At 63.2% G+C, this 23,102-nt stretch overlaps 3 protein-coding genes across 6 annotated transcripts; 1 reads left to right on the top strand and 2 right to left on the bottom strand.

Moving 5' to 3' along the window:
- Positions 1-31: 31 nt before the first annotated feature.
- On the bottom strand, positions 32-8,289 carry HSF1 (heat shock transcription factor 1). 2 transcript variants are annotated; one of them, XM_004618711.3, is made up of 13 exons: positions 8,009-8,288; positions 3,168-3,276; positions 2,936-3,072; positions 2,482-2,606; positions 2,059-2,134; positions 1,915-1,976; positions 1,728-1,824; positions 1,519-1,655; positions 1,206-1,448; positions 830-935; positions 692-757; positions 552-621; positions 32-487 (listed from the first exon to the last, which is right to left on the bottom strand). In XM_004618711.3, the coding sequence occupies exons 1-13, from the start codon at positions 8,123-8,125 to the stop codon at positions 282-284; spliced, it is 1,551 nt and encodes a 516-aa protein (XP_004618768.2). In that variant the 5' UTR covers positions 8,126-8,288; the 3' UTR covers positions 32-281. The 2 variants fall into 2 exon arrangements, with proteins under 2 accessions (XP_004618768.2, XP_054984985.1); XM_055129010.1 differs by having other exon boundaries at positions 1,519-1,824; positions 8,009-8,289.
- On the top strand, positions 7,935-23,043 carry BOP1 (BOP1 ribosomal biogenesis factor). 3 transcript variants are annotated; one of them, XM_055129008.1, is made up of 16 exons: positions 7,935-8,066; positions 9,525-9,692; positions 13,532-13,618; positions 20,141-20,295; positions 20,379-20,496; positions 20,574-20,675; positions 20,743-20,955; positions 21,026-21,187; positions 21,261-21,341; positions 21,422-21,491; positions 21,580-21,712; positions 21,802-21,982; positions 22,058-22,346; positions 22,425-22,509; positions 22,590-22,697; positions 22,853-23,043. In XM_055129008.1, the coding sequence occupies exons 1-16, from the start codon at positions 8,022-8,024 to the stop codon at positions 23,004-23,006; spliced, it is 2,151 nt and encodes a 716-aa protein (XP_054984983.1). In that variant the 5' UTR covers positions 7,935-8,021; the 3' UTR covers positions 23,007-23,043. The 3 variants fall into 3 exon arrangements, with proteins under 3 accessions (XP_054984983.1, XP_054984982.1, XP_054984984.1); XM_055129007.1 differs by lacking the exon at positions 7,935-8,066 and adding an exon at positions 8,384-8,505; XM_055129009.1 differs by lacking the exon at positions 7,935-8,066 and adding an exon at positions 8,423-8,505 and having other exon boundaries at positions 9,616-9,692.
- On the bottom strand, positions 17,489-19,130 carry SCX (scleraxis bHLH transcription factor). Its single transcript, XM_012934995.2, has 2 exons — positions 18,469-19,130; positions 17,489-17,911 (listed from the first exon to the last, which is right to left on the bottom strand). Exons 1-2 carry the CDS (start codon positions 19,027-19,029, stop codon positions 17,873-17,875), a joined length of 600 nt encoding a protein of 199 aa, XP_012790449.2. The 5' UTR covers positions 19,030-19,130; the 3' UTR covers positions 17,489-17,872.
- Positions 23,044-23,102: the final 59 nt, after the last annotated feature.

Below are 23,102 nucleotides of genomic sequence, written 5' to 3'. Positions count from 1 at the left end.
GCGCAGGATGGAAAGAAGACACAGACCAGAGTGCTAAGCCCATTCTTTATAGATCGCTGCCTGTCCCATCGGTCCGTGTGTCTCTACAGGGGAAGGGAAAGCTGTGGAAAAACCCCAAATCCAATCCTCTGAACAGCTGCATCCTACTCAGTCCACGTGTGGCTGTGGAGCTCCAGGCAGCTGGGGGTGGCACAAGGCTGGGCCCTTGCAGCTGACTGGAGGTATCCAGTCTCCAGCTGCCACCAAGCCCAGCCAGCACCACCAGCCCTTCTCTGGAGCATCTAGGAGATAGTGGGGTCCTTGGCCTTAGGGGGGTCGGAGCCTGTCAGCAGGGAGATGGTGGGGTCATCCGTGTAGTCGTCCCCCTCTGAGAAGTACGAGCCCTCTCCCAGCTCAAAGAGCACCGGCAGCTCACTGCTCCCCACGTCCACGGAGCTGGGGTCCACCAGGAACAGGGGCTGCGCCGTGTAATGCACCAGCTGCTTCCCTGTGGGGGACGCATGTCAGAGGGGACGGTGGAGGCGGAGTGGATGGGCGGTAGCTTGGCTCACCTGAGTCGGGGCTGCTGTGGTCGGCCTCCAGGGGCCGAGGGGGGTCCTGGGGAGAGAGGAGCTCCTGGATCTGCAGGCAGGAGGGACACAGTGAGGGTCCTGCAGTCTGCCACCCCCCACCCCACCCCCCGCCTACGCACACTGGCCAGGCTGCTGTCGAGGTCAGGCAGGGTCATGTCGGGCACAGTCACCGAGGGGCTGAACAGCTGGGGGGGCGGGGGGGAAAGAGTCAGGCTCAGCAGGGCCGGGCTGGGCTGGGGTGGCGGGGCGGGACTCACATCCAGCAGGGCGCTGGTGTCCACGCTGAAGCCGTGGCTTGTTAGCATGGTCTGCAGGTTGTCCAGGTTGGAGTCCATGGCATCCAAGTGGTCACTGAGCTCCGTCCTGGCCAGTGTGGATAACCAATGAAGGAGCATCCAGGTGTCCCCCCAACTTTCCCAGAGCAGAGTTTCTGCCATTGGCCCATATGTTCCGGGCCCCTGCTCACTTGGAAGCTGGTCTTAGCATGGGAAGCAGAGGGGCAGGGCTCACCCGGGGTGCCCCAGTGCAGAGAGGCAGATAGTGGAGGGTCAGTTTGTAGGCTTGCAGGCCGCAAGGGCAGGGGCCAAGGCTGCTCCACCCCCACGGGCACCCTGGTGGGTGTCGCCCACTTACTTGTCCAGACAGGCAACACTGAGGCACTTCTCGGGGACCGAGGTGGGTGCAGGCGAGCGGGCCTCTGGGAGGGGTGCAGCTGAGGCGGTGGGGGCCGGCTCGCTCTCACGCAGGATGGAGTCAATGAAGGTGGTTGGGGACAGGGGCGTCTCCACGACAGAGGGCGGGCGCCTGGGGCTGGCTTCCTCCACCCGAGGGCTCCGTGGCGGGCTGGGGGGCTCCACCTTGACCCGCATCCCGGGCCTGCACACAGGGTGGGTGTCAGCAGGTGCCTGGGGACCCCCTTCTCCCGACTGAGGGGGTGCGGCCTCACCTCTGCTCTAGAATCCTGCCTGGGGAGGCCAGGGGGCTGCTGGGGGCCAGCTCGGTGATGTCGGAGATGATGGGCCCGGAGCTGGCCACCGCGTCTGGGGAGTAGAGGCTGGAGCCACTGTAGGCGGGGGAGGACGCCTGCGGCGGAGGGAGGTGGTGGGTGGGCTGTGAGTCCCGGCCCCCGCAGCCCTGCACCGGCCTGGCGCTCACCGAGTAGGCACTGGGGCCGTGGATGTGCTCCAGGGAGAACTGGCGGCTGTACTTGGGCATGGGGTGCGCCGAGCTGCCATCATTCAGCATCAGGGGGCTGTGGGAAGGGGGGGATTAGCGGCCTCCCCAGGCCCTAGCAGGCCCCACGCTGGGGCTGGGTTGTGCCAAGGGGCGCCCTGGGCCTCACATCTTTCTCTTCACCCCCAGGATGCGGTTTGACTGCACCAGCGAGATGAGGAACTGGATGAGCTGTGGGCAGGCGAGAGGGCGGGTCAGTAGGTGCACAGCGCTGCCCCCCGTCCTGTGCCCCGGGGCCTGCTGCCGGTGGCACCTTGTTTACAACTTTCTGCTGCTGGGCGTGCTTCTGCCGTAGGCTGGCCACCTCCCGCCACAGCGCCTCGTTCTCGCTGCGGGAGAGAGGGGGGGTCAGTGCGGGTCCCAGTGAGGTGGGCTCCAAGGAACGCCAGGAATGGTGAGGCGAGGGCTGAGCCCTGTAGGCAGTTGTGTGGGGGTCCCGGGGCTGGGGCCTGCTCAGCCAAGACCCACAGTTCCCGGCCGGCTGCCTGGGGGCTGAACCTCAAAGGGAGGTGATATCCACGGGTCATGCGCCTGCTCCTGCCCCAGGGACCTTGCCCAGGGCCCAGCAGCCCGAGGAGACCCGGGTGGCCACCCTGGAGGTGTGGCTGAGGAATATAGGCAGTGTTGGGACGGAGAATCCCAGGACTGAGGGTGTCTCCTGGAGGCTGCCACCTACTGCTTCATGGCCAGGAGCTTGGAGTCCATGCTTTCCTGCTTCCCCTTCATCAGCTGCACATCTGTCAGCAGTCTTGTGACGCTGTCCTGGCGGAGTTTGATGTCCTCACTCTTCAGGGTGGATACCTGGGGTCAGTGAGGGGACACCTGGGTCAGTGAGGGGATGCCTGGGAGTCAGTGAGGGGAAACCTGGATCAGTGATGGGACACCTGGGGTCAGTGAGGGGACACTTGGGGTCAGGGAGGGTACATCTAGGGTCAGTGAAGGGATACTGGGGTCAGGGAGGGGACACTTGAGGGTCAGTGAGGGGAGACCTATGAGTCAGTGAGGGGACACCTGGAGTCAGTGAGGGTACATCTAAGGCCAGACCAGTGAAGCAACACCTGGGAGCCTGGGGGGGGAGGTCCCTTAGGTCCAGGTAGGGCCCATCGGAGTGGGGCAGGCATCTGACTCACACTGGTCACCTTCCTCTTGATGTTCTCCAGCAGCTGCTCCTGGCCTCGCAGGAAGCAGGGGTGCTGGAACTCGGTGTCGTCGCGCTCAGGCTTGACCAGGCCACCCTGCTCGATGTGCACTACCTTCCGGAAGCCGTCTGCACACGATGGGTGAGGGCAGAGTGCTGTGGGCCGAGCGGTGCTGCCCCAGCAGAGGGCGCCCCCCCCTGCCACCCCAGTGCCCGGCACTCACACATGTTGAGCTGGCGCACGAAGCTGGCCATGTTGTTGTGCTTGAAGTACTTGGGCAGCACCTCTTTGGCAAACTGGCCCTGGTCCAGCACGTGGAAGCTGTTCCCACTCTGTGGGACACGGGGCCGTCAGCCCGACACTCCACCCCACATCCCACAACTTGGGGGTGGCCCGTAACCCCGAAAAGCAACTGAGAAAGTGGGAGCCCCCACTGTGTCCTGGACACAGCCCCCATGCCCTAAGCCTGTTGTCCTGGGGGCTTGGCCGCCAGCTCTAGCCAGCACAAGGGGACGCGCCCAGGAAAACCGCACTACCCCCGGTAGTGCTCAAGGGACCATATGCGGTGGAACCAGTGTGCAAGGCCAACGCCTTCCTCATTATAGTAAAGCTCCAGCAGGGGTTCCTCAGTCGTGTGACCTGCTCCCAGTGACAGCCTGGAGGGAGGTACAAGCTGGCAGCACTGAGCACGGCTGCAAAACCCACGTGGAGTAAAGACGACTCTGGTCTCCGAGCATGCACGAGAGGTGCTGGCTCCATCTGGTCACTGCGTGCCCCAAGTTCCACAGTGAATGACTTGAGCACCGCCCTTGTGGCTCCCAAACTGCAGAGATGCAGGGAGCATGGAAGGGGACCTGCCTGTCCTCACCCCACCAAGCCACATGCCAACAGAGTCCTGAGGCCCCAGTACTTGCAGACACCAACTCATGAAAAAACATCCATTCCAGAGAACTTCCCAGGCCACCACAGTGCCTGGCTACATCCCTCACCCTGCAGCTTCCCTCCCCGCGCACCTACCCATCTCCACACCTGCCCTCCTTACCGCACATGGCACTGTGGGGAACCAAGGGGGAGGGGAGGGGGCTCCTTTCTCTAGCCTGGCCCAGGAAGCACAGAGGCACAGAGCGGCCAGGCTAGGAGAGGTAAGCTGAGGTGAGAGGCTCAGATGGGAGGTGAAGTGCAGAGGGAACTGTCTCCGGAGTGAGCAGAGGAACGGGCAGGGGGCTGACCCATCCCAAGCTGCTGGGAGTGGCCTGCTCCCAAGCAGCCCTCATAAGGGACAAGGACAGCTAAGAGCACCCCCCCGAGTCACACCAACCACCAGGTCAGAGCTCCGGGCACCCTCCTGGGGCTCACTGCTCAGGGATGGGCACAGAGCTCGTCCACTGCTGCCCAGGGCGGGGTCACCCCCAGTGGTGCTCAAGGCTCACTCTGGGCTCTGCACTCAGGAATCACTCCTGGTGGGCTGGGGGACCATCAGGGATGCTGGGGATTGAACCTGGGCCAGCTGCCTACAGGGTCAGTGCCCTCCCCACTGTACTATGGCTTCAGTCCTTAAAAAGTGACATGACTCCTGTAAAGTGATGACCGTGCTTTGAAAAGCTGGTTCTGGGGCATCTCAGCTAGAGGGAGCTGAGCATCAGGTGCACACCCCAGGCCTGAGACAGCTGCCATAGGGTCAGAGACTTGGCTGAAGTGGCATCGCGCCCTAATATAACAAAGCTCCACCTGGGGAGGGGGGCGAAGCGCTGGGGAAACTGTAGGTACGAGCGGAACAGCAGCTGGAAGGGTGTGGACAGGGAGGCCAGAGGCTGGCCCACTGCTCTGGTGCACAGCTTCCCCGGGGATGCAGATCAGGACCCTTGGACTCGGCTATGGAAGGGTTGAGCTTTTCCGCGTGCGGTGCACACAGCTTCCAGAGCCCATTCCTGCTGTCAGAGATCTGGGGAGTTTCTCCTATGTAGAAAATTTCTAAGAACCCTTTAGTTGCGTGGGTTTTCATTTGTTCCGGGGCCACACCAACGGTGCTCAGAGGACCACATTGAGTGTCAGGGATGGAACTGGGGTTGTCACATGCAAAGTTCTGTTTTGTGGACTTCCTGGCTTTCTACATGGCTGACCCTGCGCTTCTTACTCTCCAACACTACACCTCTACTTGAGTCACTCATTTGGGAAGTTTTTTTTTTTTTTTTTTTTAAGTTTTGGGCCACCAGCCCTAGTCTCACTCAGGGCTTACTCCTGGCTCTGCACTCAGGCAGGGTTGGGAGATGATTTGGGGTGGCAAGGATTGAACCTGGGCTGGCTGTGTGCAAAGCAAATGCCCTTCCGGCTGTGCTGCCATCACCCCTCTCCCCACTCACTGTTGTACCACAGAGACTAGAGTGCGCAGAAAGGCACCAGGGCAGTGGACACAGCTGCGGCCGGCTCTGAGGTTGGGCTGCTCCGAGACGGAGCTGGACGGGACGTGCCGCCAGAGGCCACTGTGCCCCTGAATCCCAGACTGCACAGGGGGAGGAATGAAGGCTACTGGTCTATAGCTATCTGGGGCTGCTCTTGACCCAGGGAAAGTCCCGTGATGAATATTAACTCTTCCAGCCACATCTGAAAACGCTCATAAAGTTGCGGGTCCTGCAGGCTCCTTGTCTGGTCTGCTGGCTGCTGGCAGCGTCTGTTGAGAGGTGCTCCTGACTTGGTCTGAGAGTCTATGAGGTGTTGGACATGGGCCCTGGCCCTCCACATGGAACCATGAGCTTGGCCCTCACAGCCCCTGATGTCCACTTTGGGCAAGATTTATGATGAGGAAAGTGCTCCCTTCAACAAGGAGTTATAAGGTCAAGTTAAGGCTGTTTGATCGACTCATTTGCCTGCTATTTGAAGTGATTCCGTACTGCCCCGTCTATGTGGCAGTGACTGCGGCTGTCCCTACCCCTTCTCAATGCCAACAACCCTGCCCTCCTCTCACTTTGTCTGTCATGTCACGACTGATCAATTCTATCAATCTGAGAACTAAAATTTGAAGTATTTTTTTCGTACAATTTCAAATTTCAGATTTATTTTCCTGAATAGGTTTGTTGGGTCACTTAGTGCCCGAGGCTGATGCCTGGTGGTGCTCAGGGGACCATGTGTGGTGCCAGGAACAGAACCCATGTCAGACACAGCCAAGGCAAACACCATTATCCTTGGAGAGACTCTTTGGCCCCAATTTCAGATTTCTACTGCAATTTTCTTCCTTGTTTTGTCAATTCCCCCCCCCCCACCTTTTTCCCATTCCTGGTGGTGCTGGAGAGGAAGGAGGGTCACGCTGGCAGTGTTCTAGGCCTCATGTGGAGTTGGGGGACCTCCAAGTGCAGGGCCCCCACCATCTGCCTGGCTTCTCCTTCCTTACCTTTGAAGGCATCTATTCACCCGTCACGATTCCTGGCACTGCTTCTGAGTGGCCGTGGGCCACACCCGGCCTAGCACCCTCTCCTGCACATACCCAGCCCAAGCTCCACGGTTCTAGACACAGCCTGACTCCATGACCCCCATTTAGCTTTTCCAAGAGGGCAGTCCTGGTGATGCCAGTACACGTTCTGGTTTGGGCAGGAAGGCTGAGAGCTCAGGTCTGAACGCAGACCAGGCAAGGGCTGACAGAGCACAAAGTGGCGAGGAAGGAAAACAGGGCAGGGAGATGGGCACAGGACAGGGTCACAGGCCCCCAGGCAACAGGGAAATAATCCCAAACCCCAATGAGATGCACAATCAGACTCAGCAGACCTCCTCGAAGGAGGGGCCCTGACAGTCATATGGTGGGGACAAACTCAGACCCATGTTCTTCCACTTGAGGTATCAGCCCCCCCACCTTCAGCCACTTAAAAAGAAAAATCACAGACAAAAGGGTTTGGGCCTGACACTGAGGCGTGTCACCATCAGTGACCCTCAGTTGAGTACTCCAAAGGCTGTGCCGAGGGACCTCACTTGGCCTCTCCAGCACCAGCAGGTGTGACCCCCATAAAGGTGGTTCAGAGGCCTGGAGGGAACCCTGATCCCTCAGAGCCCACGAGAGTCCCTGGTGAGGAAAAGACAAGCTGGCTGGTAAGTTGGTGGTTCAAGGCACCACAGGCAAGCGCAGGTGGCGGTTGTCCTGCTTGCCCACTGCTCCCAGGGTCCATGGCTGGTGCCCAGCAGGCCCTGCCAGCGCATCCCCATGCACTTTAAGGCGCGGGAAGCTGGACAAGGGCACATCCCGTCCTCTTCTCTCAAAAGCCCAGGGGAGGGGGGGAGAGGGGGACTGAGAGCCCGGCTGGGGCGGCCAAGGAGGGGACACATGTGCGGGACCCGCTGGGATGGGAGCACCCCTCCTGCTTGGACAGAAGGGGAGAGAGGTGCCCGCGCACGGGGCATCCTCGGGGCCAGACAAACCAGACCTACCCGGGACCCGCTGGGATGGGAGCACCCCTCCTGCTTGGACAGAAGGGGAGAGAGGTGCCTGCGCACGGGGCGTCCACGGGGCCAGACAAACCGGACCTACCCGGGACCACCGCGCAGCACTATGGGGAAGTCAGGCCCGTTTTCAGACCCAACCCATGGAGGGCTCGGCGGGCGAGTGAGAGGTCACCTCTCACTCCGCGGCCTCTCCCCACGGCGGTCACGCCAGGTAAACAAACCGCTGCCAGGCAACCGAGCGAAGAGGCCCGAGACCCGGCGAACAAGGCCGCTGGGCACACCCGCCGGCCGGGGCCGGTCCCCGTCCACCCCCACCGCTGCCCGGCCAAATCCCTGCTTCCTACCGCCACCAGCCAGAGCGCTCCAGGAAGGAGCCCACGGGCCGGCACCACCGCGCAGGCCGGGCCGAAGGGGCTCCAGGGCCCCCAGGTCCCCGCCGCTGCCCCGCCCCCCGCCGCGCAGTCCCGCTCCCACGCACACGCTGTACCCCAGGGCGCGCGCGCCGGGCAGCGGGGACACCCCGGGACGCAGGCTCACCGGCACCCCAGCCCAGGACGCGAGCACCCCAGAGCGCGGGCTCCCGGGCACACGCGCACCCCGGAGCGCGCTGCAATCCCGTTCGCCCGGCCCGGCGCTCACCGGGCTCCAGCAGATGAGCGCGTCTGTGTCGGGGTCGCTCACGAGGGTCCACAGCTTGGTGAGGAAGGCCGGAACATTGCTGGGCCCCGGCGCGCCCGGTGCCACGGGCAGGTCCATGCCGGCGGGGCCGCGGGGGGCGCGGGAGGCGCGCGCGAGGGGCCGGAGGCCAGGCTAGCGCCACCGCCGCGCCTGCCACCCGGGCCGTGCCGCCGCCGCCCGCTGCGCACTCGCGGCCGCTGGGCCTCGCATGGCCGCCGCCATCTTCGACGCGCGCGCTCCCGCCGGCGCCGCCCGTCCGCGCGCGCCCGCGTCCGCCCCGCCCCCTCACGGCGCCCGCGCCGATTGGCCCGCACGCGGCCTCTGACCCCGCGGGCCCGCCCCCGGCCCACGCGGCCCGGACGTGCGGGAAGCGGCAGACGCCGACAGTCGGGCTCATGGCGGGCGCGCGGGGCTGCGGCCGGCGGGCGGCGCCGGGTCAGCGGCCGGACGCGGAGGAGGTGCCTGCGGGGTCGGGCCCGGGGTGCGCGGGGTGCGCGGGAGGCGCGGGCGCGGACGGGCGGCTCCACGTGCTGCATGCTCGCTGCCGGCCCGATCCCCGTCGCCGGCCTCCCCAGGGTTCCCGGGCAGAGCCGGCCTGACTCCACAGAGCCCCGGGATCCGGAGCTGCTGCCCGGCCAGTGCCGCAGCGGGGCCCTGGCCGGACTGGGGGCGCGGGTCCGGCCTTAGGAGGGCTGCCTCTTCTCCCCCGCCTCCCCGGGTCGCGCTCGCTGCACCCCGCCGCGGGCACGCTGCGTGCGGACGCAGTGTGTGTGTGGCCCCTGGTCTGCCTGATGGAGCGCGGGGGTCGTGTGTTGCGGGCCGCTGGCCAGCACTGACTCTGTCCGGAGGACAATGGGTTCCTTTTTTTTTTTTTTCTTTTTGGGTCACTCCTGGCGATGCACAGGGGTTACTCCTGGCTTTGCATTCAGGAATTACTCCTGGCGGTGTTCAGGGAACCATATGGGATGCTGGGAATCGAACTCGGGTTGGCCGCATGCAAGGCAAACGCCGTACCCGCTGTGCTATTGCTCCAGCCCCGCAATGGGTTCCTTAATCCAACCCTTGTGCGGCCTCAGTTCAGGGGACTTGTGCCTCAGAGGAGGCAGGACCAGCCTGCAGGGATGGAGCTGGGGTCAGGAGTGGAAGAGATGGGGGGTCAGGGATTGGGGATGTGCATCAGGGATCGAGGAGGGGCAGGGATGAGCTGGGGGGCAGGGATAGAGGGGCTAGGGGTGAGGGGGGAAGAGATGAGGGCTAGGGGTGGAGGGGGGCAGGGATGGAGCCCCACCAAGGATGCCATGGGAGCAGGATGGAGCCGCTGCCCTCTGGTCCTCTGTCCTCCTTGAGCGAGCAGCTGCAGCTCCCAGTCTGGCGGACTGGGGTGTCCGCTTCTTGGACTGCCCCTCTGCCGTGTTCCAGCTGTGGCTCTGTTGCGCCAGGGGAAGCCCCTCTCAGCTCCCACTCTGCACCTTTGCAGCCTCTGCTCCTTGTTGGCTCCGTGTCCAACCCAGATCCCGACAGCACTCAGCATCTCTCCAGCAGCGACAGTGATGACAGCCTGTTCTCAGGTCTGGAGGACTCAGGCAGTGACAGCAGCGAGGACATGAACGAGGACGAGCACGGGGACGAGATTGGCAGGACACAGGTCAGTGGGTGGGCACCTCACCTGGCTGAAGGCCCTCAGGGAGGTTGCAGGGCTTCCCCACTTTCTTCGGAACCCCAAGACTGGTTCTTCAAATGCTTTTTATTTTCTATCTCATTTTGTTTATTTTTGTTTAATTTTCATCTGGGGGCCACACCCGGTGGTGGTCAGGGCTTACTTCTGGCTCTGTGCTTAAGGATCTCTCTTGACAGGGCTCAGGGGACCATATGGGGTGCCAGGGTTTGAACCCAGGTCTGCCTTGAACAAGGCAAGTCGTATCAGCTGTATTGTCACTGCATCTCCGAAAGTTGGTTTTGTTTAAGGTGAAGGATGTGGCTTGATAGCAGAGTGCATGTGTGAGACCTGGGCTCAGTTCTCAGGGAGTGTGGCCACAGCACCCTCCATGTTACTTCTCCAGCCAGGCTACACAGGCTAGAGGAGCTCGCAGGGCTGGAGGCCCTGTGCTCTGCCCCTGCTCATATTCGGCTGGACTACTTTACCTGGGGTGACAGCAGCCACTGCACCGTATGGAGGGGCTCCTCTGCAATGAAGGGGGCCGCAGGTGTGTCCCGGGAGGAAGGGGGCCGCAGGTGTGTCCCGGGAGGTATGTGACCCATCCCAGAGGCAGTTCTGTCACCCCCCCCCCCAGAAGGAGGCCATGCTCAGAGTGCACGGTTCCCTCCTCTCTGCTTGCTGCCTCAGTGGGGGCTGGCGGAAGCGAGTGTGAGCTGTCTGTTCTCTTGGGCCTTTCCTCCTTCCCCTGTGATCAGATCTGCTCCTCCTAGGGGGCTGCCTGTCACGGGTTGTAGGCATCTCACGGTGAGGCAGGTGTTCAGGCAAGGCTGGACTCAAGTTTCTTTTTTTTTTCCTCTTTATTTTTTAATTTTCTCCCTACAGTTTATGTAAACATTATGGTTTACCACGTTGTTCATGATGACTTGTTACAAACATTCAATATTCCAACATCAATCCACCACCATTGCACCTTCCCTCCACCATTGTCTCCAATTTTCCCAGCTACCCCTTAAGCCTATCCTCACTACCAGACCCTCGGTAAATGATTTTGTGTTGCTTGTAATCAATACTTTCTAACAACGATCAACAAATGTTTTCTTAAAAGAAAGTAGAGATTGTTGTACGTCACCATGGAGCCTTTAAGCCCTTGTATAAGAGATAACTAAGATTTGTTCTAGATTAAGCCTTCTCTGGGCCTGGAGTGATAGCACAGCGGGTAGGGCGTTTGCCTTGCACGCGGCCGACCCGGGTTCTATTCCCAGCATCCCATATGGTCCCCCGAGCACCGCCAGGGGTGATTCCTAAGTGCAGAGCCAGGAGTAACCCCTGTGCATCGCTGGGTGTGACCCAAAAATTAAAAATAAAATAGATTAAGCCTTCTGTGTTAACTTCAGTTAATCCAGGTTGGTTACCTTCTACGTAACATCCCACCCAGTCTGGTGTACTCCTGATTTATCCATGTTGGAGAGTTTGAAATGTCGCGTGGCTGCAGCTGTGGCTGTGCTCTGTAGGATGGCCAAAATTTTTCACAGGGTGGTAGAGCTGGAGTTAAACGTTTAACTGGGTGGCGGCTTTGGGGTTGTGTGTGTGTGGCTGCCAGGCTTCCAGCAATACAAGAAGATGGGGCAGGGGGGCTGGAGCAATAGCACAGCGGGTAGGGCGTTTGCCTTGCACGCGGCCGACCCGGGTTCAATTCCCAGCATCCCATATGGTCCCCTGAGCACCGCCAGGAGTAATTCCTGAGTGCAGAGCCAGGAGTAACCCCTGTGCATCGCCAGGTGTGACCCAAAAAGCAAAAAAAAAAAAAAAAAAAAAGAAGATGGGGCAGAAGCCCATTCCCGGCCCCGTGAAAGCCTGAAGATTTCTGGACTCAGGTTTGGAGGGTGCGAGATGTGGTTCTGCGGAGGTCTCAGATACTCAGGGCTGAGTCCATGCACAGCTGCACTCAGCTCCTCCAACCCCCTCCCGGGAGCCACAGCCTCTACCCCTGGCTACTGCTTCTCAGTGCTCCCTGAGGCTTGGTCCCTGCTCCAAGGAGCCTGACAGGCTCTGGGTACCTCCTCCCTGCCTGTCAACTGTATAGTTTTGTGCCTGATGTCCCACCGTGGCCTGCTGGCCAGCCCAGCCCTGCCCCTAGCCCAGCCCCAGCCCAGCCCCAGCCCAGCCCCAGCCTGACACAATGCAGCCCATCCTAATCCAGTCAAGCCCCCAGCCCCAAGCCCAGCCTAACCTAGCCCTTGGAGCTTCCAGCTCCCTGCCCACAGTCCTCAGCAGGTGGTCTCTGAGCCCTCAGCCTAACTGTTCTTGCAGCTGTGCCTGTGTGTCTGGGGACAGCTGCAGGGACCTAGGTTCCAATCCCCTTACCCCGGTCAATTGCCAGGAGGCCGGGTCCTACTGCACCGTGTCATTGTGCCCAAGCGACCTTCCATGCGGTCAGCTGCTCCTTGACCCCTCTGCGGACCAAGTTCCCAGCACAGCTATCTATCGTGGCTGGAGATTTCCTGTTGAGGCTGGTTCCTTCTGGCTGCATGACTGTCTGGGGCAGGGGGTAGGGGGTTGGGGGACAGGAAAAGGGGAGGGATATAGGGAGGAGGGGAGGGGCCGTGGTGGCAGCTGAGAGCCTGTGTCCTATTCTCCACATGTCCTTGTGCATCTTTGCATGTTCTGTTGCTGCCACATGGGCCTGCATATGTGTGCCCCGTGTGCCCCTTGTGTCCCTGTGGTCACCCTCTCCTGCTGGATTGCATTTAGCTTTCTGGTTCCTCATGGGAAGCCAATGACTGATAGGGACAGTCCCTGCTCCTGGACACCTGGGTCGGCGTCAGCCTTTCCTGGGGAACCAGGTCTTGGTCTGCCTGGCTTTGCTTGCCTTACTGGTGCCAGTTGTGTGCACGTAGGGTGCACCCATCTCTGCTGTGCCCCTGCGGGTCTGGGGCCATAGATTGGATCTCTGCGCCCCTCCCTTCACTGGTCTGGACCCTCTGGACTGGACCCCAGCCAATGTTCACCCCTTGGGTCTTGTTCTTTCCTGTCTCTGGCTCCCCGTCTCCGCCCTGTGTGGGGACCTCAGTGACCCTAAGAGGCCTTTTCTGGGCGCCTGGCAGGCCTTTGCCCCTTCATGGGCTTTGGGGCAATGGGGGCTGCTGGGCCCTGGGGTGGGCCTGTGTGTTGTCCTGGGCAGGTCTGGGGGATCTAGGCTCTGCTGCTGCCGCCCTCTGGTGGGGGCTGTGCACCCTGCAAGCCCAGCCCTGCTCTCCTGGGCTCTCTCGCCCGGGCCCACTATGCCCCTGGCCCCCTCGTGGCAGTGCTGGCCCACTCAGGTCCACAGCCCTGGGAGCAGGAAAGGCAAGAAGCTCGTTTCGTTTTCTGTTGTGGGGAGAGGGACCACCTGGAGGTGCTCAGGGGCCACTTTTGGCAGTGCTGGGGGACCACGTGGGATGGGACCAGAGTCAGCCATGTGCCAGGCTAGGGCTCTAACCCCTGAACTTTTTCCTGGCCTCAACAGTGACTATTTAGTTTTGGGGGCCATGCCAATGGTGCTCAGGGTTCCTTCCTGGTCTGCTCCGGAGGGAGCAGCAGGGCGGAGGCGCCACCTGCATCCCCCACCCCCCCATGCGGGGAGCATCTCTCCTCAGGCACTCCACTTGCTGGCCAGGTGCATTGAGCCTGCCGAGGCCCATCCTGCAAGAGAGACCTGGACCCTGCTTGCTGCTGCAGATGTGCGGGTTCCTGTCCGCACCCAACCCCCTGACAGAGCCCCAGGAGACTCAGACCCGAGTGTGGATGCACGACTCAGCCAAGCCTGATCACTGTTCTTCTCCCTGCAGGCCACCTCTGCCCCTGGGAGCATGGCGGGCCCGGCGGGCATGCCCGAGGCCCAGGACGAGTATGCACAGGACAGCTCCGATGAAGAGGTGGGCTGGGCCCTGCAGGGGCAGGGTGTGGGGGTGGGGGTTGCTGGGGGGGCTGGCCTGGGACCACGCTTAGGTCTGGAAGAGCAATTTTTGGGCCCAGGCAGGTAACTTCCAGAGTGTGGGGGCCATCCTGGGGACGAGAGGGACGTGGGCCCTGGGTAACCTTGCCATGCGCTCACCATGGGCTGGGCTCGTGCCCTGTGAGGTGCTGGGGGCTGCCCAGCTGTGCCCAGGGGCCCCGTGGACCTTATACCAGTCCCAGACATACAGAGGACCCCCAGAACCACAGCAGTCCTGGCTGTGCTGAGGCCCTAGAGGGCCGACCTGTCCCTGGACGCCTGTCAGCCACCACCCCCCCCTCCCCGTGCGGCCCCGCCCCCAGCCCGCTTTCTTGGCAGCGACTGCAGGAGCCTTGGCGGCCAGCCCGCTCCGGTCTCCGCGTTCAGAGAACAGAGACAAAACAAAATAAATTGGTTTCCTGGCCGGAGCAACGGGCGCGCTCGGGAGGGGCAGCGCGGCCTCTCGGCCCCCTCCCGGGGCTGCGGCTGTCGGCAGCCACATCCTGTCGGCTACTTTTTTAAATTTGGTATTTTGAGAAATCGACGGTGATTGTAAATGGAGCACAGAGGCCAGGGAGGGGCCTTGGCTGCCCACGGGGGGCTCCTGGTCCCGGCCGCGGGGGCCACTTCCTCCGGCAATGACTATCCCATATGTCCTGAGTGACAGGGCGGCCGCCCTCGCCCTTGCCCCTGCCAGTACGGCGGCCTCCCGCGACTGGAGGAGACGAGCTTGACTTTCAGGAGCCCCTCTAGCCGGTAGCAGACGCCCTCCCTGGGTGCATACCTCGGGGGCTGCATCTCTTCCACCCAGAGGGTGTGTAGGTGGCGGTGGGGGTGAACCAAGAAAGCGGGGTCTGGGGAGGGGGTCCCATTTGTGCCGGGGTCCCCAGGGAAGGAGTGGCCAGTGCGTCCACCCCACCCCCACACAGCCACTCACTGGATCCCACCGCACCTCCCAGACATGATGTCATGCCGAAGCCAGGACCCCCAGGGAGCTGGGGGCTGAGGGGGCCCAGCTCTGTGTTCCTGTCTGCTTTGGGGAAACTGAGGCTGCTCAGCAAGCTCGTGATCCAGCAGCTCATGGCTTGGTTGGGTCAGCACATGCTGGCCCTCGGCCCCCAGGGTGGGGCGGCCCCTCTGCTCCTGGGCCAGGCGCCGGGAACGGTTTCTCCCAGCTACCGCTACCGATCGGCAGCTGCTCCGGCTGGCGGCCTCCGCTCCTCCGGGGCGCCCGCCCCCGCCGTCCTGGCCGCCCGCGCACTCGGGCGCTTGCGTCGCTGCTGGCAGGCAGCCTGGTGGCTCAGGTTTCGGCTGTTTGTGGAGAGCGCCCGGCTCCTGTCCCATTTGTGTCTGGGCTGCACCCCCCCCCCCCACCACCGCACCCACTGCCTCTCCTGGCAGCAGCCTTGCAGGTGCCCTAGCTGCCCAGGGTGGGGGGTACCCCATGCCCTGCAGCCAGCAGGGCTGCCTCATGCTGTGGGTTAGGGTTCTGTCAGACGGTGCTGGGCAGAAAGTAGCCTTGAGATGCTAGGGGCGCCCTGCTGAGGTCTGGGGTGCAGGAGTGGGGGACAGCATCTGCGCCTTGGGCTGTGAGTTCAGGACCTGCCTGCGCTACTCTGCGGGGGGGGTCTAGGCCTGCTGCCTTCTGAGGGAGAAATCCCAGGGTGCTGTCGGTGGGGACTGAGCCCTCTTGGGTTGGGGTCCACGCAGTGTTGGAGGCGGGTGTGGAGGAGCTTGCCCGTTGCCCATCTCTGCCCGCTGACGCCTCTGGGTGTGATTCGGCAGGTGAGCAGCCTGGCCGGGCCCCCTTGTCTGTGTCTGTGGAGAGGAGCTGTGGCAGCGGCAGGGGGGGGAGGGGGGGCGGGAACACTGCCGGCATTGTAATCGGAGAGCCGGGAGAGAGCGAGCGAGGGCGGCTGACCCTGTGCTCCCCGGGGACAGGTGGGAGAGGCGGAACGAGGAGCGAGTGAAGGATTCCAGAGGTGGGCCGGCTTCCTCTCGAGCAGACAGACACGGGAGGGAGGTGGCAGCCGGCCAGGCCATACCTGCACTTCCAATCTGCGTCCTGACAGCTGCAGCCACTTTGGAGCGGGGGAGGGGCGGGCGGAAAAATCCCCGCCGGCTGCCCAGCCGCACATCGGCCTGGACCCTGCAGTCTGGGGGTGGGGACCCCTGCCGCCCCTTGAGGGTGCCGGCCCCCTCTCACCATGCCTGACCTGGGGGTCGGCGGACGCTTGCCGGGGGTCACATGTGCTTCCTGGCAGTCTGCAGGTGCGGCGTGGGGCGGGGGGGCTGGGCCGGGCCGCAGGGGGCAGGCGGGCGGCTGGTGATGAATCATGTGGGGCTGCCAGCAGCTCCTTCCACCAGCCGCCCAGGGACAGGAACTGACAGCCCAGGCCAGCCGAATGCTTCCAACCCAACTTGGCCACAGAGGCGGCTGCTGGCCCCGCTTCCAGCCACCTCTATGGGGTACTCTTGTGGAGCCCCGGCTTGGCTGGCCTTGGAGGGCGGGTGACCGGCAGGGTCTGCCTGCCCCCTCCCCAGCCAGGAGACTCCCAGAGGATCGCTGGGGCCCAGGGCGTCCCAAATTTGGGTTTGGATCTGGCTGCAGAGGGTGTTGGGTACTGCCATCCACCCCCTTCCTGCTACTGATGAAGCTTGGGGACCCCAGGGAGTGAGGGCAGTTGTGCTGCAGCACCTGAGAGAGCTGCCTGTCCTCTGTCACACTGGCCACTCCGCACTGTTCACATGCCGTCTGTACTACCCTGTCCACAGTCACTGTATACCGTCCACTCTGCACTGGCCACACACCATCTATACTATGATGTCCACTGTTACTGTACACAGCCCACTCCATACTGTCCGTGCTGCACTGTTCACTCTGCACTGTGCACACTGTCCATGCTGTGCTGTCCACATTGCACTGTTCATGCTGTACTGTCCACACACTGCCCACGCCGCACCATACACACTGCTTACCCCCTCCTGGGCCCGGCCTACCCCCAGGACCTGGTGCTCAGGAAGTGGGCTTGGGCAGGGTTTCTAGGGGCTTGCACACTCCATGTGGAATCTGAGGGCAGCCGGCAAGAGGTTGGGATGTAGCACCCACACCTTGTGGAATGTGCTGCAGGCAGAGCCCTGAGCCTCCTCCCGTCCTGTGCCCAGGCAGAGGGTCTTTCCTGGCTGGGCTGGCGGGGGTGGGGGTCTGCAGTGGCTGCCCACCCCCCCCTCCCCTGGCCAGCTGCGGCTCCTGCAGGATTAAGGAGAGGAAATTCGGGGTTAGATTTCTCTGAGTGGAACCTGGGCCGTGACTTTATCCTGTTATATTTCTATCAGATCAGACTCAGCCCCCAGCCCTTAATGGCTCTGGCTTTGAGAATTTCCTCCAAAATTACACCACCACCACTTCCTGCTTCGGCTTCCCTGGAGCCCGTCCCTGCTTGGCCCTGCCCTGTGGGGGTGTCCACATGGGCCCCACCACCTGGCCTCCCCCAGGGACCTTGAGCTGGCCCAGAAGTGGAGGGTGGCTGTACACCCCTCCACTCCCTTAGCGCCCCCGCCCCCCTCCAGTGGTGCCTCCAGCTCCTGCTAGGAAACCCTGATGGTCACCTGCAGGACTTTGAGGCCATACCGGCTACACATCCTGGCAGCCTCCTCCCCGGGGTCCTGGGGAGCTGGGAGTGGGGGACCCTGGGGAGAAGCTGGGGGTGGGGGCCTAGGGGACCCCTGGTCCAGCACCCTTCCTCAGCTCCCTCCTGCCCCTCCCTCACTCACTCTGCAGCCACTTTCCCACCCCCTCTCAGCGCAGCACATCTGGGCAAGTGGTGATTGCTCCAAATGCAGAAAATGGAGCCTTTCCTTGGGCACAGGGCTCAGCCCAGGATCGCACAGGACAATGTGTGCCCACACGGGTAGCAGTATTTCGACTTTAATCATACAAAACTTCCAGCCTTTATATTATCACATCAGAGACACAAGATGCCAGCACGTAGTGAGCAGAAAGCCCAAGTCAGAAGCCAGCATGGAAAGTTCCAGCAGGCCTGGGCGAGTGCTGGGGCCAGTCAGAGTCCGCCACCGCCTGGCTGTCCATCGGCCCCACGTAGCCAGAGGCGGGGCTGGCCTCGTGTTGGGCTCCCCAGAGCCTGTGGCCCCTCCCTGGGGTCCATGGGGGCTGTGTGGGGCAGGGGTGGCGCCTCTAGCTCCGGATCGCCGTCTTCCTGTCGCGGTCCTTGCTCTGTGGAGAGGGGTGGGGGGTAGAGTCAGGTCTGGGCAGGGGACCCAGCAGCTGTTCACACCTCTGCTTCCCAGTTAGACCGTTTTGGGGGGCCAGCTCTGGAAGTACCCCCTCCACATTTACCCCAGTTCCCCCTGCAGCTTGGGGCGGTGAATGCGCAGCCAGAATTGTAAAATTCCCCAGCCGGCAGGACCCAGGAGCCCCCGTGCGTGCTGTCTGGAGAACCCCTTTGCCGCTCACTCCACTCTTTTGCTGCCACCACTTACGGCCCCAGCCCCCTCTCCCAGGAGTCTCCCTAGGGGCAGGGGAGGGCTGGCAGGTATCAGAGTGCAGAGGCCAGGGGCCCAGGTGCCGGCTCTTGATGAACCCAGCCCTGGACTGGCCCTCCCGGCTGTGCCCAGGTGAGTATCTGCTCCTGGCTCCTTCCAGACCCCACCTGGCCCTGCCTCCCCTCCCCATGCTAGCAGGGAGAAGGCCCAGAGTCCCCGCTCCAGGTGCGGTGCAGCTGCAGGTACCCAGGTGGGGTGGCGGGGCACAGCGGGCACTCCCACACTTACCAACTTCCTCTGGTTGCTGAGGCAGAAGGTGCAGATCTGTTTGGGCTGTGCATTCTCGGAGTCGCGTGCTGGGGGCAGCGGGGGGCTGCCGGCGCGCGGCGCGTGGAAGAAGGCGGGGCCCGAGTGGCAGGGCTGGCCGTCCCCACACGCCTCGCCCAGCAGCAGCACGTTGCCCAGGTGCGAGATGTAGCTGGAAGCCAGGCGCAGCGTCTCGATCTTGGAGAGTTTGCGGTCGGCGGGCTCGGTGGGGATGAGCGTGCGCAGCGCCGTGAAGGCCGTGTTCACGCTGTTGGTGCGGTCCCGCTCCCGCGCGTTCGCTGTGTGCCGTTGCCGGGGCTCGCGGCCCGCGCGCCCCCCTGGCCCCGCGCCGCCAGCCCCCGCGCGCCGGCCCCCTGCCCGCCGCCGGGCGCCCTGAAGGCCGCAGCGCGCCGCGTGCACGCGGCAGGGCTTCTCGTCGGAGCCGGAGCTCTCGCTGCCGCGGTCCTCGTCCTCCGATAGCGCGCTCACCTCGGGGTACAGGTAGCGGCCCGGCGGCGCCGAGCGCAGCATGGCGAACGACATGAGGCCGGGGGCGCGGCGTCAGCTCCGCTGCGCGCAGCGCATGCCGCCGCCGGCGCGGGCCGGGCCGGGGGCGCCCGGGCCGGGGCGCGGGTCTCGGTGCCCGCGGAGGCGGCTGCGGCGCCGCGCGCACGTGTGCGTCCCGGGCTGTAGCTGCGCGGCCGGCCAGGCCTTTATAGCGGCGGCGGCCCCTCCCCCGCGTCGGCCCGCCTCCTCCCCCTCCCGCCGCTGCCGCCAGCCCCCGGAGGCCGCGCTCAGCTAGCAAGCGAGGGAGCGGGCCGGCCCCACCGAGGGGCCCCCGCTTCTGCCCCGGCATGACCAAGTGAACGCAGCTGCCCTGGCGGGGCCGCCGGGCCGCACCCTGCCAGCCCTGCTCCTTCCCGAGTGTGCCCTCCTGGGCCTCCAGAGCCCGGGCTCCGGAGGGGGAGCACAGCCTCCTGGGACTGCCGGCACCTTGCCCCCTGGGGCCCCGGCCCGCTGCCTTTCTCCCTATCCCAGTCCCTGGGGACATGCAGGGCTGCCCAGCAAAGGGACCAGAGTGTGTGGTGCAGGGGCTCGCACACACCCGCTCCTAATGCTCCATGCTCCTCCCCCTGTGGCTACTGTTGTGGGCAGCAGCCGCCTGGGCAGCAGTCCTTGATGGGTGGAGGGAGGGTGGTGGCTGGCAGGGCCCTTGACCAGGAATGTGTGTCCAGGAATGTGGCTGCTCTGCCCATCTGGGGTGGGCAGGGGGCAGGACCGGCAGGGGCTGGAAGGCTCTGCAGAACCACCTCTGCTACCTGTCCTTTCAGTGTATTTGTGGGGAAGAGGGGCCCTGAGCCCACATGTGGTTGCCCACTTGTGCCTAAGGCCCCTGCCAGGGGAGGGAGCCCACGGGCGATGAGGTCACCCTTGTCTGTGGCTGCCCAGAGCCATGGCCAAGGAATCCAGGGGGAGGCTCTGGGGCTGGCACCGCTTCAGTGGAAAATGTGAATGAAGGGGCAGCTCCGGCGCCTCTGAGGACGGGGGTGGGGGCAGCAGGCCTCCCTGCCACGTCACACCCTGGGGAGAAGGCAGATGTCCCGGGACCTGGGGCAGGGGTCCCATGCTGACACGTGCCTGATGCCTGCGGCAGGACATCCGGAACACTGTGGGCAATGTACCCCTGGAGTGGTACGATGACTTCCCACACGTGGGCTATGACCTGGATGGAAGGCGCATCTACAAGCCCCTGCGCACGCGAGATGAGCTGGACCAGTTTCTGGACAGAATGGACGACCCTGACTACTGGTGGGGGCAGGGTGGGGGCAGGGTGGGGGCAGGGAGCCACCAGGTGGTGCAGGTGCAGGTGCTCAGGTACTGCGGGCCCACAGGCGCACAGTGCAGGACCGGATGACCGGGCGAGACGTGAAGCTAACTGACGAGCAGGTGGCTTTGGTGCAGCGGTTGCAGAGGGGCCATTTCGGGGACATGAACTTCGACCCGTATGAGGTAGGAAGCAGCAGCTATTCCCCTAGGTCCTGGGCTCACAAGGGCTTTAGTGCACTGGCCTATGCTTGTGCCCACAGCCTGCAGTGGACTTCTTCAGTGGAGAGCTCATGATCCACCCGGTGACCAATCGACCTGCAGACAAGCGCAGCTTCATCCCGTCGCTGGTGGAGAAGGAGAAGGTGTGTATGGCCCCATTGTCTCAGCATGGCACCAGTACCACCCACGCTGACCCTGGCCTCTGTGCAGGTCTCTCGCCTGGTACACGCCATCAAGATGGGCTGGATCCAGCCACGCCGGCCCCGGGACTTGGCCCCCACCTACTATGATCTGTGGGCGCAGGAGGATCCCAATGCTGTGCTAGGTCGGCATAAGATGCATGTGCCTGCCCCGAAACTGGCACTGCCTGGCCATGCTGAGTCCTACAACCCACCACCTGAGTACCTGCCAAGCGAGGAAGAGGTGAGCCTGGTAGGGGCTCCAGGTGGGGCGCCAGGTGGGCTGGGTCCCCTGCTCACTCGTATCTCCACAGCGCCTGGCGTGGGAGCAGCAGGAGCCAGGGGAAAGGAAGCTGAGTTTCCTGCCAAGAGCGTTCCCAAGCCTGCGGTCCGTGCCAGCCTATAGTCGCTTTATCCACGAGCGCTTTGAGCGCTGCCTTGACCTTTACCTGTGCCCTCGGCAGCGCAAGATGCGGGTATGTGGAGGGCAGTGCCTGGGCACATGGCACGGGATAAGGCAGAAAGGTGACCGGTGCTCTCCTGTGACAGGTGAACGTGGACCCTGAGGCCCTCATCCCCAAGTTGCCACGACCAAGAGACCTGCAGCCCTTCCCCACACACCAGGCCCTGGTGAGGGGATGGGTGAGGGGTGGGGTGGGCAGGTGGGGATGCAAATGGGGTGTCCCTCTCTTCACTGGCCTGATCTGCAGGTCTACAGAGGCCACAGTGACCTCGTCCGCTGTCTGAGTGTCTCCCCCGGGGGCCAGTGGCTGGCTTCAGGTAGGCCTAAGGTGGGACCACACCTGTGGGGGTGGGGCGATGACTGGGGCGGGGGTCAGGTGCTGAGGGCCTTGTCACCCATGTCCAGGTTCAGATGATGGCTCTGTGCGGCTCTGGGAAGTGGCCACTGCCCGATGCATGAAGACTTTGCCTGTGGGAGGCGTGGTGAAGAGTGTGGCCTGGAATCCCCATCCCACCATCTGCTTGGTGGCCGTGGCTGTGTGAGTTTGGGGCTTCTCAGGAGACCAAGTAGTGGCCGGGAGGGAGGGGACACAATTCCTGAGGGGCTATGTCTGTCTCTGGCCTGCAGGGAAGAAACTGTGCTGCTACTGAACCCAGCCTTAGGGGACCGGCTAGTGGTGGGCAGCACAGACCAGCTGCTGGGCACCTTCACTCCGCCTGAGGAGCCCATCCTACAGCCAGCCAACTGGCTGGAGGTTTCAGAGGAAGAGCACCAGAGGGGCCTAAGGCTTCGGATCTGCCACGGCAAGGTCTGGAGGCACAGATGCCTGGGCTGGGGACCACGGGGGTGAGGGCAGCAGTTTAGCTCTCCCTGTCTCCTGCAGCCAGTGACCCAGGTGACTTGGCATGGGCGTGGGGACTACTTGGCCGTGGTGCTGGCCACCCCAGGCCACAGCCAGGTGCTGCTCCACCAGCTGAGTCGGCGCCGCAGCCAGAGCCCTTTCCGCCGTAGCCATGGACAGGTGCAGCGAGTGGCCTTCCACCCACTGCGGCCCTTCCTGTTTGTGGCCTCGCAGCGCAGCATCCGCCTTTACCATCTGCTGCGGCAGGAACTCACAAAAAAGCTGACGCCCAACTGCAAGTGGGTGTCCAGCCTGGCAGTGCACCCCGCAGGTGAGGGTATGGGATGTGGTGCCCCCAGGAGGGCATGGAGATGCACTGCCAGTCACCCACTATCATGTCTGTCCCCAGGTGACAACATCATCTGTGGCAGCTATGACAGCAAGCTGGTGTGGTTTGATCTGGACCTTTCTACTAAGCCTTATAGAGTGCTGAGGTAAGGCACTGCATGGGACCTGCTGGGCCACCCTCCCCTCCTGAAGGGCCCACCTCATCTGACACCCACCTCTTCCCCAGGCACCACAAGAAGGCCCTTCGGGCTGTGGCATTCCACCCCAGGTACCCTCTCTTTGCCTCTGGCTCTGACGACGGCAGTGTCATCATCTGTCATGGGACAGTGTACAAGTGAGTAAGATTGTGACTCCCAGGCCCCGCCTTCCTGCACCCACAAGGGGGACCAAGCCCTCTCCTGGGTCTGCCCTTCTGTACCCACAGCCCCCCCAGTGTCCTTCCTGGTCCCTCCTGTACTGATGCCATCCTTGCCTTCCCCTTCCCCACAGTGACTTGCTGCAGAACCCGCTGCTTGTGCCTGTTAAGGTGCTGAGGGGCCACGTTCTGACCCGGGACCTGGGAGTGCTGGATGTGGCCTTCCACCCCACACAACCTTGGGTCTTCTCCTCTGGAGCTGATGGCACTGTGCGCCTCTTCAGTTAGCCCCAGGGATCTGGGGCAATACAGCTGTTTCTCTGCTGCTGTTGCCTGAGCAGATGTCTTGAATCAGCTTCCATTACCCCTTCGCCCACCAGGGCA

The sequence above is a fragment of the Sorex araneus genome, chromosome 2 (assembly GCF_027595985.1).
Source record: "Sorex araneus isolate mSorAra2 chromosome 2, mSorAra2.pri, whole genome shotgun sequence".
In the NCBI taxonomy this organism is placed as follows: Eukaryota; Metazoa; Chordata; class Mammalia; order Eulipotyphla; family Soricidae; genus Sorex; species Sorex araneus.
The sequence above is the reverse complement of the archived record's forward strand: the minus strand, read 5'-3'. Positions and strand labels throughout refer to the sequence as shown.

What these genes read in the sequence shown, in the direction of transcription:
- HSF1 (XM_055129010.1), bottom strand. Translation starts at nt 8,125, where the DNA reads ATGGACCTGCCCGTGGCACCGGGCGCGCCGGGGCCCAGCAATGTTCCG. An exon ending in CGCTCATCTGCTGGAGCCCG is followed by an intron (nt 3,277 to 8,008) that starts GTGAGCGCCGGG and finishes CGTGTCCCACAG; the next exon opens with AGTGGGAACAGCTTCCACGT. An exon ending in CCACAGCAGCCCCGACTCAG is followed by an intron (nt 488 to 551) that starts GTGAGCCAAGCT and finishes CGTCCCCCACAG; the next exon opens with GGAAGCAGCTGGTGCATTAC.
- BOP1 (XM_055129007.1), top strand. Translation starts at nt 8,443, where the DNA reads ATGGCGGGCGCGCGGGGCTGCGGCCGGCGGGCGGCGCCGGGTCAGCGG. An exon ending in AGGACAGCTCCGATGAAGAG is followed by an intron (nt 13,619 to 20,140) that starts GTGGGCTGGGCC and finishes TGCCTGCGGCAG; the next exon opens with GACATCCGGAACACTGTGGG. An exon ending in TTCGGATCTGCCACGGCAAG is followed by an intron (nt 21,983 to 22,057) that starts GTCTGGAGGCAC and finishes TGTCTCCTGCAG; the next exon opens with CCAGTGACCCAGGTGACTTG.
- SCX (XM_012934995.2), bottom strand. Translation starts at nt 19,029, where the DNA reads ATGTCGTTCGCCATGCTGCGCTCGGCGCCGCCGGGCCGCTACCTGTAC. An exon ending in TCAGCAACCAGAGGAAGTTG is followed by an intron (nt 17,912 to 18,468) that starts GTAAGTGTGGGA and finishes CCCTCTCCACAG; the next exon opens with AGCAAGGACCGCGACAGGAA.